Genomic DNA, 11639 nt, shown 5'->3' on the forward strand with positions numbered 1-11639 from the left:
TTAAAGTTTATTTATTATTAATAGCACCATTACCTTGTATGCATTTTTATAACAAAAATACAAGTAGGAAATTAATAATGTTTATGACATCTCTTTATTGTGTAATACTATAAATATATATTAAGTTATTTGCTACATAATGATATTTTTATATTTGTATTATATTCATGATTCATCCAATCGTCCATGTGTTTTCTTTATAAAGAGTCTCATTTAATAGGACTAAATAATGGAAAGCAATGCATGTGAAACTATAGCAAAAAAACGAGTACAAGTACAATAAAAGCATTAAAATCGAAATTAAACACTAGTTTGGACCAAAGCTTTTAATTTTCTAAAAAAGTTACTTTAAAATCACTTTCAACTTTAGTAGTAAATAATATAGCATTTGACACAATGAAAAGGGCTTATAATAGTAACTATTACATCATTAAACTATTTGAAAACTAAGGAAACCCTAGAGGTGGATCTTGTAGTGAAGAATTCACCAAATCAAGAATGTTATTCCAGTAATTCTTGTTATTGTCTTCGTAGCAAATGTCGTTGACTCCAGTGGCCTCGTGAGCAGCATTTGACTCACCTTCGGTTTCATGAACACGAGGAATACTAGTACTTGAACTGCTTAGTAGAAGATCCGTAAAACTCTCTAGGAAGCTGCCATTAGGCATTTGTTGATTTCCGTCGTTATGATCATCTGCGTTGGGTTGCATGCTAATTCCGTTGAACCCTGGAATGGAATTCACCATATGATCATTATTTTCGTCTTTGCATTCCCATTCATCATCACATTCTTCGCCTGTGTTCCCATCATCACAAGATCCTGACGAGTGCCCACCAACAAACTCGAAAAAGTTAGCCGAGCTTTCTCTTACGCCCGTGGAGGAAATTTTAGATGGTGGTGATTCCAAATCTCCGTTTCCATTCACCTTATTAATGTCATTGTGTTTATTTCCCCAAACCTTATTCCACGCCTTCAGTATATCAAGACATGACCTAGTAGGTGCCCCGGATATAGGTGTAGACAATTTATTAGTCATTGGCGATGATTCAGTTGAGCCTACCATCTTTTCAGTTGGGCTTGAGGATCGAAGCCTAGACTGTTTGACTAGTCTGGCTTCAGCCTCGAGCCTAGCACTCTCCCATTGGGCCATGTGACTTAAATTAGCCACAGTCTTAGATTGACCATCAATACACAAAAGGGTATCGTTTTTTGGTTTGTGGCTAACCGGATCAATCCCCATTTTCATCAGCCTCTTTTTGAGATGAGTGTTCCAGTAATTCTTGATCTCGTTATCTGTTCTTTTTGGTAGGTGAGTTGCTATCGCTGACCACCTAAACACACACAAACATAATACAATATTAGATTTGTTTTATTAGACCATCTCCATCGCAACCACTTCACAAGCGGCATGCCTCGCCTCTATGTCGGTGCATGAGTCACTCTTTGTCTCCTTTCCTCTCACATCTTCCGCACGAACGATGAAAGGCCACGATGGAGACTGTCTTGGACAATAAAAACAACACCCTCAAAAGACTAGAAATCACATTACCTATTTCCCAAAAGCGCATGGAGTTGAATGATTGTTTGTTCTTCTTGACCAGTGAATTTGCCTCTCTTAATATCTGGTCGAAGATAATTCGTCCATCTTAACCTACAACTTTTTCCACATCTTTGCAAGCCTGTTACATATTTTCACATCAACACTTGCATAATCACACAAGATGTTGCTAGCTAGCATTGTATCATATCAAACTAATAAATTTCTACTAGTTCATAATAATAATAATAATCAAGTAAAAGAAGTAAAACCAGCTTTTGTAGGCAAAGCACGCCAACTTCCATGGCCATGTTCTTCAATATAAGCTAAAAGCTTTTGATCTTCTTCCGGAGTCCAGGGTCCTTTCTTCAAACCGACCTTATCGCAACAAGGAGATCGACCCATTCGACGATATTGGTTTGAATACCAAATGACTAAACAAGCTACACAACAAGCTTCTCTTTATATACTTGCAAAACTACACCTTCTACACCCCTCTATATGTTCTTAAAGACTACTACCATAAATACCATATGATTATATACTCAGGGATATAATTTATTTTATGGTTATGATTTTTTCAAATACCATATGATTATATACTCAGGAATATAATTTATTTTATGGTTATGATTTTTTCAGAAGTAATAACTATACATAGGGTAATTTAATAAACAAACTGAATAATGCAGTTCATATATTTAAGAGGGTTGTCCAGCTAGTCATTCCTCTGCCATCATCAAGTTGAGGGAGAGTAAGCATTGAATTCAGTGGCGTATCTAGAAAATTAATTCAAAGGTATCCTAAAATTTTTTTTGGACCTAAGGGTATCGTAATATTTGTTCAGACAGGGGTATCCGAATACATAAAACGAGAAAAATTTTGATTGATGCGCACCTTATTAGATACACAATGATACTATATTTTAGGTCAAAAGTGATTAAAGTATACTAGTTGTTTGTTTTAAGGTGTATCAAAGAGTGAAACTAAATCCACAACTTTTAAATCATAAGTCACTTTCAAAATAAGCATTTTCTTTTAATATCAAGTGGTGTGTTGTTTATGATAAATCTACCTTAAACTCACTTTTTGTCACATATAATTAAAAGATGTCATCAAAATGGTTGTTGTCATTTGATGGATCTTTTGGAAATTAGTTACTTGATTAGTATGTGTGTTTAGGGTCGTTGAATAATATATCAACTATGAGTTTAAGTTGTATACCTAACTATCTTGGTACCGTACCAAATTGATACCGAGCAAACATCAATGGAACCGTACTAATATTCGTTATTCAGGTTTTTGGTATTTTAAATAATAACGGAATTGAACCGACAAAATTAATACTGTATAGTAGTTAATGTCTTCATTCGTTATTAGTTTGGTTTTGGTATGGTACTAGTACAATACTGATTTCATCTCTACTTCTCGGTGAAAATGAAAATAAAATCTATAAACTTAGCAATTTTTAATTAATTCAATGGTATGTGCATTTTTATTTACGAACCGAAAATAAATGAAACAATTACCAAGAAAAGTCCAGAAAGTGGTGTAAATTGATTAAAACCGTATAAATATATACTTGACACCCTTACCAAATGTTATCCGTTCCGAGCTTGATAAGATTCTAGAATGGTTTTCAGTTTTACAGTTCAAAGCGAGCTAAGCATGTTTATGATATCGGTGGATGTGGAGCTATGGGTATTGGGGTGGAGCTTACACCGCGATCCACCATCGATTGTGGCACAACACCACTACATAAAATCTGTGTCTTTCTTAAGTTGGTGTTAGGCTTCTAATTACAATGTTAATGTTGATTAATATTTATTGTTAACTTGATGTAAGAAATGTGAATCTCAGGGCTAAAACAGTAATTTCAACACCTCTTTTAATACCGAACATGTGCATCCTAAATCACTGGACAAAGTAGTCATAACTCATAACCGGGACCCCTACCATTGTATTAAAACAAACCATTGGAAAAATGAAAGTTGCAAGAGTACATACTCTTCTCAGATCCAATGATAAAAGCAGTGTAAAAATATAAATAACAATATATTTTATAATAATTTCATTTTATAACTCAATTCTTTTATTTTATGTTTTAGGCTCAAATCTAAGTGTTACAAACAAGTTATGTAATATAGGCCGATTAACCATCCGAACGTGGATATGTTTGCATGAGTATATCGATTCAATTTCGGTTTTTGAGTTTACAACCTTTTAGTTTCTGGTCTGGTCGAGTCTAAACCAACATTAACTGAGATGAATCCAAAGACCGGTTTTCAATTAGATGTGAAAGTAGGGATGATAACGGGCCGGGTATTGGTAATCTCATGCCCACACCCGTTTGTAAAAGCGTGTCTCATACCCGGCCCATTACCCGTCGGGTATCAGACATACCCGTTAGGATTTTTAAGTACATTTTTTTAAAATTATAATTCTTTTATATCTTTTATTTATACTACAACTATTACAAATTAAAATATAATACACTCTATATATATAATTGTTAAAATAAATAAATAATATCACTATAATTTGTATATAGTTTTTTTATATATATAAAATACAAGGAATTTTTCGGGTATACAATTCGAGTAAATGGGTATGTGTTTTCGGGTAATCGGGCCGGGTATCATCTAATCCCACACCCGCAAAAATTTTTAAATCCCAATCCCATGTCGGCCCATACCTATCGGTTTCGGGTATACCCGTCCCATTTATATCGGGTTTCTGGTATACCCGTCGGGCTCGAGTTTTTTTGCCATCCCTATGTGAAAGTAGATTTTAATTTAAATAAAAGTTTAAGCAATAAAAATGTGATATTATTAGTTGACTGATTCGATTACAACGGGGTGATGATTAAGGCTTATAATCTAACGATCACCGGTTTGAACATGATTGAAGATGGTTTTCTTATAGTGGTGAGTTTTCTTATTAATGGTGGTTTTGAACAAGTCAAACCCGAAACATCAAAACAAATACAAACACTTGACGTCTCGTTTTAGAAATATTCGTTCAAAATTCTAAACGCTATTAAAATAAAATGCCATTATGATATTATACTTTTTTTTTTTTTTCTGATAAGAGTATTTATTATAAGTAACTGATGAGTCAATATGCAATACCAATACTACTCTGCCAAAATAAATGAGAAGCAGTGCTCTTTTCACGATAAGAATGTCTTTTTCAACTTGCACAAAAAATAAATTCGGTTATGTTACTATATGAAACTTATATTCACATATAAGTTAAAGATTCATTTATTATACTATACATTCTACATACCCTAGTGTTATATTTTACAAGTTTTATAATGTATATAACAATAACAATGTGTTAAATCACCTCGAGTCGTGCTAAATATAACATTTTGAGTTAGTATCCGATGTTGTGGAAATGATGGCCAACTCAAACCATGCTATGTGACGCGATTAATAAAAACATACTAGTTACTTAAGATAGTAAGACCTGGCAAAATGACATGGCATGGCTTTAAAGTATGAAAAACCGAACCGTACACAATCATGAACAAATAAGAATTACAAGAAGAGATGAGAAATTAGACTAGAATATGAGAGAGAGAGATGAACCACCATTTATACTTTATATTCATCATAATCTCTAAATCTGAATCCGCCCATCTTTTATATCTAGATAGGTTTTATTCATGCTCCCACAAACCCGGTTCTTCTTGATGGGTTTTTTGTACGGGCTGTTGGGTCAGGCCCAAAAGATTCGTAACATATTAACTTGGTCCGCCGCAACACGCGAGTAGATGTGCACAAAAAAACCGAACTTGGAACCGGACCAGAAAAAAAACCTGAAGCCGGTTTTTTTATACCCGGGTTTTTAATAACCCAACTCGTACCCGACCCTACCTGTAGGGTACGGATAGGGTATGCATTTTAGTGCCAAAACCCGTATCCGAACCGGGCCCGATTTGTACTCGGTAATACCCGAAAACCGGAACCGGTTCCATATTCGGAACTGGGGTTTTCCAATACCCGAAACCGGTTTTTTCAAACAGCCGATTTATGCACGATCTATACCCGAAATTACCCGAACAATACCCATAAAGAGTGCAACCCATTAAAAAAAATCCAATCAATACAAAAAAAAACAAAAAACAAAAATAAGGGTTTTTCAATACTCGGTTTTAAAATACCCGGTTCTATATCTGACCCGAACCCGATACATAAGGTATGGTTTTTAGAGGCAATACCCGTACCCGTACCCGAACCTAAACCCGACCCGGGTATTGCCAATACCCGGTCATACCAGAACCCGGTTCCATACCCGAACCGGGTATTTGAAAAACCCGATTTGTGCACCTCTACACGCGAGTAAAGACAATTCACAAACTTAAAAACACAAGCTAAAGACGAATTCAAAAACCTTTATTTAATATGATAGTTGAAAGAGAATAGTATTTCGTATTATCTAGGGCCGTCCAAACCGCTCGACGCTCGAACTCGCTCGGCGCTTGCTCGAAAATTGCTTGGAAAATGTTCGCTCGTTTTTTCGCTCGATTGAAAACGAGCCGCTCTGCTCGGTTCGGTTTGTAAACGAGCCAAGCAACGAGCAAGGGTATGCTCGGTTCGGCTCGGCTCGAATATTTTTAATTTATTTTTTATATAATTATATATGAACAAATATATAAAGATATAGACAAAACACATAAATATAAGCTTACAATTATTTTTACCCCTTAAATTTTTTCATATTCCGTTAATTTTGTCAGGTCGCGCTTAGAATTGGATCTTAATCAATCATGTCATAACTCACACAAAATTAATCGTGTTGACAAGAGAGTTAATGACGGGTTACTAAGTTTAGAAAGATGACCGTTTGTTAAAGGCGGAATCAATAACAAACATACGGTTGCAATGAATATTCAAAATACGAGGACACACGAAGGATTCACTCAAAAGATTTCCATTTATATAACGTTAATCATACAAAAGGATAATCGATTTAGGGTTTAGGAGGAATCCTAGGACAACCGTCACACACACAATATTCTCTTCATTAATGTGTCGGTCTTATCCACTCGTATGTTCTGTCTATCTCGTGTCTCTGGCGGCGTGCCCTAATTATTCTATTTATAGCCCTGCCAACCTAAGACAGGCTGTCATTCCTTCTAGTAACCATATCCGATAGTACATACTCAATTTACATATTCAAAAATATACTAAGTGTAAAACAAGTCTTCCGGGTAAGCTTCTCATTAAACTTCAGTCTCCGAGTACGCAGTGTACTCGGCCTTCCTTCAGACTTGGTAAACATATAAGTGTACTCGGAATCAGTTTCCGGGTAGACTTTACTTAGAGAATATTTTACCAACACCGAGTAGACTTCAATCTTCTTGGACTTATCAAACTTTGCTCGACAAATCCTCACGAGCAATCTTGTTCTTCTATGATCCTGTTCGGCTCTTTGTTAGTTGAATAATTTATTTGATAAGGCGTACTCGGGAGTACATACCTTACTCGAGCAGAACCTTACTCGATATAACTTAGAGATATTCCATCAACTCATCAAGTATACTCGGACCATAATTATTAAATAATACCTTGCCCGGTATTCCAATTACTTGGCTTCTTGGACTTGGTTGACCATACCTTACTCGGAAGAGTAAAATACTTGGTCTTGAAGAACAACCCTGCTTGACAAAGTGAACCTTACTCGGATATGCCAAATAGATGAACCTTACTCGGAAATAACCAAAAAGCATACATTGCTCGGATATCCACTTAAGAAGATTCTTTGAAGTGAACCGTGCCCGGAAGGCAAAATCTCGTACTCGGCTAAGTAAAAGCTTACTCGAAGGTCCAAGGTGTACCCGGATTCAATACTTAGCAGTTTCTGAGGAGGTTGAGAAGATTCCAATCTTCAATATTCTTCAATTAGGTCAAATCTTCTCATTTGGGTCAAACTTTTGACCCAACAAATTTTATAGTTTTATTTGTTCAATTCAAGTTTTTAGAAAACTAAAAGTTTGTTTACATGATCATTATATCTCACTCTAAACTTATTTATAATAAAAAATTACAATATATTATATGTTTGTCTAAAAACTACTAATTTATTTAAAAAATATATTATTTACAACATTTAAATTTGTTTCTTATTGAATTTTTTAAAGTGAAAAATAAATAAATAATGCTCGAAATCGATCGATGTTCGATCGAAAAATGCTTGATTCGATTTTGGCTCGTTTCGGTTTTCGCTCGGTTCGAATTTCAGCCGCTCGGTTCGGTTCGGTTGTAAACGAGCCAAGCAACGAGCAACCCTTCACTCGGTTCGATTCGGCTCGTGAACAGCCCTAGTATTATCGAAACAAAAAAAAGATAAAAAAAGAACGCTCAAAATATTAAAAAAGAAAAGCCCATTTCGTTTTGAAGAGGCCCTGGCCCAGTTAACATGGTTTAATTATTAATATTAACCAAAAACCCTAGTTATTTACCTTCATATTATTTACTGCGTTATCAACTATCCGCTCCATCACCGGTCGAACGGTAATTTCTTTGTCTTCGGGGCACTCATGGTTATTATTAGGGGTGAGCAAATTAACTGTCATGACCGTTAACTCAATCATAAACGATATTACTAGGGGTGAACAAATTTTATACGTGACACTCACTAGTTTTTCATGTTGGACGGCATATTATTAATAAAAATAGATATTCCAGTTATTAATTAAACCATGTTTTCATGTTATATATGGAGTTTAATAAGTAGGAAATGTGGAAGAAAAAGCAATGATTAAACCTCGCGTTCGATCTTCTAAACGTTGCCATGATTTCAGTTAAGGATGTTAAACGATTATTGACGGTTAACCGACTCGCTATAACGTTTCAAAACTGATTAACCAAAACCGTCATAACGGATCTTTTATGGTTATGTTTATGGGTTTTGTCAAAAACTGACCAAAACTGACTCGGTGAATAGCCCCATACTCAGTTTTTTCGGGCTCACGGTGAACATACCCCTTTGGCCGTAGTAGCAAAATTTCGAACGGACCACGGGAAAACTCTTGGGACATCAAAACGATCCGATTCTTTCGTAGGGTCATAAAATATTCGATGCGGATCTCCATGACCGAAAATATGGTCATTTTCGGTGAATAGCCCCATTCTCAGTTTTTTCAGGCTGACGGTGAACATAACCCTTTGCCCGTAGTAGCAAAATTTCAAACGGGCCACGGGAAAGCTCTAGGCCCATCAAATCGATCCGATTCTTTAGTAGGATCATAAAATATTCGATGCGGGTCTCCAGGACCGAAAATATGGTCATTTTCGTTGAATAGCCCCATACTCAGTTTTTTCGGGCTGACGGTGAACATACCCCTTTGGTCGTAGTAGCAAAATTTCGAACGGGCCACGGGAAAGCTCTTTGGACATAAAATCGATCCGATTATTTCGTAGAGTCATAAAATATTCGATGCGGGTCTCCAGGACGGTAAATATGGTCATTTTCGGTAAATAGCCCCGTTTTCAGTTTTCTCAGGCTGACGGTGAACATAACTCTTTGCCCGTAGTAGAAAAATTTCAAACTGGCCACGGGAAAGCTCTTGTGACATAAAATCGATCCGATTCTTTAGTAGGGTCATAAAATATTCGATGCGGGTTTCCAGGACTGAAATTATGGTCATTTTCGGTGAATAGCTCCATTCTCAGTTTTTTCGCGCTGACGGTGAACATACCCCTTTGGCCGTAGTAGCAAATTTTCGAACGGGTCTCGGGAAAGCTCTTGGGACATCAAATCGATCCGATTCTTTCGTAGGGTCATAAAATATTCTATGCGGGTCTCCAGTACCGAAAATATTGTCATTTTGGGTGAATAGCCCCGTTCTCAGTTTTTTCAGGCTGACGGTGAACATACCCCTTTGCCCGTAGTAGCAAAATTTCGAACAGGCCACGGGAAAGCTCTTGTGACATCAAATCGATTCGATTCTTTAGTATGGTCATAAATTATTCGATGCGGGTTTCCAGGACCGAAAATATGGTCATTTTCGGTGAATAGCCCCATTCTCAGTTTTTTCGCGCTGACGGTGAACATACCCCTTTGGCCGTAGTAGCAAAATTTCGATCGGGCCACGGGAAAGCTCTAGGGACATCAAATCGATCCGATTCTTTCATAGGGTCATAAAATATTCGATGCAGGTCTTGAGGGCCAAAATATGGTCATTTTCGGTGAATAGCCCCATACTTAATTTTTTCGGGCTGACGGTGAACATACCACTTTGTCCGTAGTAGCAATATTTCGAACGGGCCACGGGAATGCTATAGGGACATCAAATCGATCCGATTCTTTCGTAGGGTCATAAAATATTCGATGCAGTTATCCAGGACCGAAAATATGGTCATTTTCGGCGAATTGCCCCATTCTCAGTTTTTTCAGGCTGACGGTGAACATACCCCTTTGGCCGTAGTAGCAAAATTTCGAACGGGCCACGGAAAAGCTCTTGTGACATCAAATCGATCCAATTCTTTAGTAGGGTCATAAAATATTCGATGCGGGTCTCCAGGATCGAAAATATGGTCATTTTCGGTTAATAGCCCATTCTCAGTTTTTTCGGGCTGACGGTGAACATACCCCTTTGGCCGTAGTAGCTAAATTTCGAACGGACCACGGGAAAACTCTTGGACATCAAATCGATCCGATTCTTTCGTAGGGTCATAAAATATTCGATGCGGGTCTCCAGGACCGAAAATATGGTCATTTTCGGTGAATAGCCCCATTCTCAGTTTTTTCAGGCTGACGGTGAACATAACCCTTTGCCCGTAGTAGCAAAATTTCAAACGGGCCACGGGAAAGCTCTAGGCCCATCAAATCGATCCGATTCTTTTGTAAGGTCATAAAATATTCGATGCAGGTCTTGAGGACCGAAATATGGTAATTTTCGGTGAATAGCCCCATACTCAATTTTTTCGGGCTGACGGTGAACATACCACTTTACCCGTAGTAGCAATATTTCGAACGGGCCACGAGAAAGCTATAGGGATATCAAATCGATCCGATTCTTTCGTAGGGTGATAAAATATTCGATGCAGTTCGCCAGGACCGAAAATATGGTCATTTTCGGCGAATTGCCCCATTCTCAGTTTTTTCAGGCCGACGATGAACATACCCCTTTGGCCGTAGTAGCAAAATTTCGAACTGGCCACGGGAAAGCTCTTGTGACATCAAATCGATCCGATTCTTTAGTAGGGTCATAAAATATTCGATGCAGGTTTCCAGGACCGAAAATATGGTCATTTTCGGTGAATAGCCCCATTCTCAGTTTTTTCGCGCTGACGGTGAACATTCCCCTTTGGCCGTAGTAGCAAAATTTCGAACGGGCCACGGGAAGCCTCTTGGGACATCAAATCGATCCGATTCTTTCGTAGGGTCATAAATTATTCGATGCGGGTCTCCATGACCGAAAATATGGTCTTTTTCGGTGTATAGCCCCATTCTCAGTTTTTTCAGGCTGGCGGTGAACATACCCCTTTGCCCGTAGTAGCAAAATTTCGAACGGGCCACAGGAAAGCTCTTGTGACATCAAATCGATCCGATTATTTCGTAGGGTCATAAAATATTCGATGCGGGTCTTCAAAACCGAAAATATGGTTATTTTCGGTAAATAGCCCCATTCTCAGTTTTGTCAGGCTGACGGTGAACATACCCCTTTGGCCGTAGTAGCAAAATTTCGAACGGGTCACGAGAAAGCTCTTGGGACATCAAATCGATCTGATTCTTTCGTAGGGTCATAAAATATTCGATGCGGGTCTCCAGGAGCGAAAATATGGTCATTTTCAGTGAATAGCCCCATTCTCAGTTTTTTCAGGCTAACGGTGAACATACCCCTTTGCCCGTAGTAGCAAAATTTCGAACGGGCCAAGGGAAAGCTCTAGGGACATCAAATCGATCCGATTCTTTCATAAGTCATAAAATATTCGATGCAGGTCTTGAGGACCGAAATATGGTCATTTTCGGTGAATAGCCCCATACTTAATTTTTTCGGGCTGACGGTGAACATACCACTTTGCCCGTAGTAGCAATATTTCGAACGGGTCACGAGAAAGCTATAGGGACAACAAATCGATCCGA

The 11639-nt window shown here is 37.6% G+C and overlaps 1 protein-coding gene across 1 annotated transcript; it reads right to left on the minus strand.

The window, feature by feature from the left end:
* Positions 1-309: 309 nt before the first annotated feature.
* On the minus strand, positions 310-2113 carry LOC143612804 (transcription factor MYB106-like). Its single transcript, XM_077086705.1, has 3 exons — positions 1811-2113; positions 1551-1680; positions 310-1332 (listed from the first exon to the last, which is right to left on the minus strand). The coding sequence occupies exons 1-3, from the start codon at positions 1941-1943 to the stop codon at positions 447-449; spliced, it is 1149 nt and encodes a 382-aa protein (XP_076942820.1). The 5' UTR covers positions 1944-2113; the 3' UTR covers positions 310-446.
* Between the last annotated feature and the right edge of the window lie 9526 nt (positions 2114-11639).

This window comes from Bidens hawaiensis, unplaced genomic scaffold, assembly GCF_021521415.1.
Source record: "Bidens hawaiensis isolate Kalapana, Puna unplaced genomic scaffold, B.hawaiensis_p1.1 tig00035560_1, whole genome shotgun sequence".
Lineage (NCBI taxonomy): Eukaryota > Viridiplantae > Streptophyta > Magnoliopsida > Asterales > Asteraceae > Bidens > Bidens hawaiensis.

What these genes read in the sequence shown, in the direction of transcription:
- LOC143612804 (XM_077086705.1), bottom strand. Translation starts at nt 1,943, where the DNA reads ATGGGTCGATCTCCTTGTTGCGATAAGGTCGGTTTGAAGAAAGGACCC. An exon ending in TGCTTTGCCTACAAAAGCTG is followed by an intron (nt 1,681 to 1,810) that starts GTTTTACTTCTT and finishes AATATGTAACAG; the next exon opens with GCTTGCAAAGATGTGGAAAA. An exon ending in CATGCGCTTTTGGGAAATAG is followed by an intron (nt 1,333 to 1,550) that starts GTAATGTGATTT and finishes GTGTGTGTTTAG; the next exon opens with GTGGTCAGCGATAGCAACTC.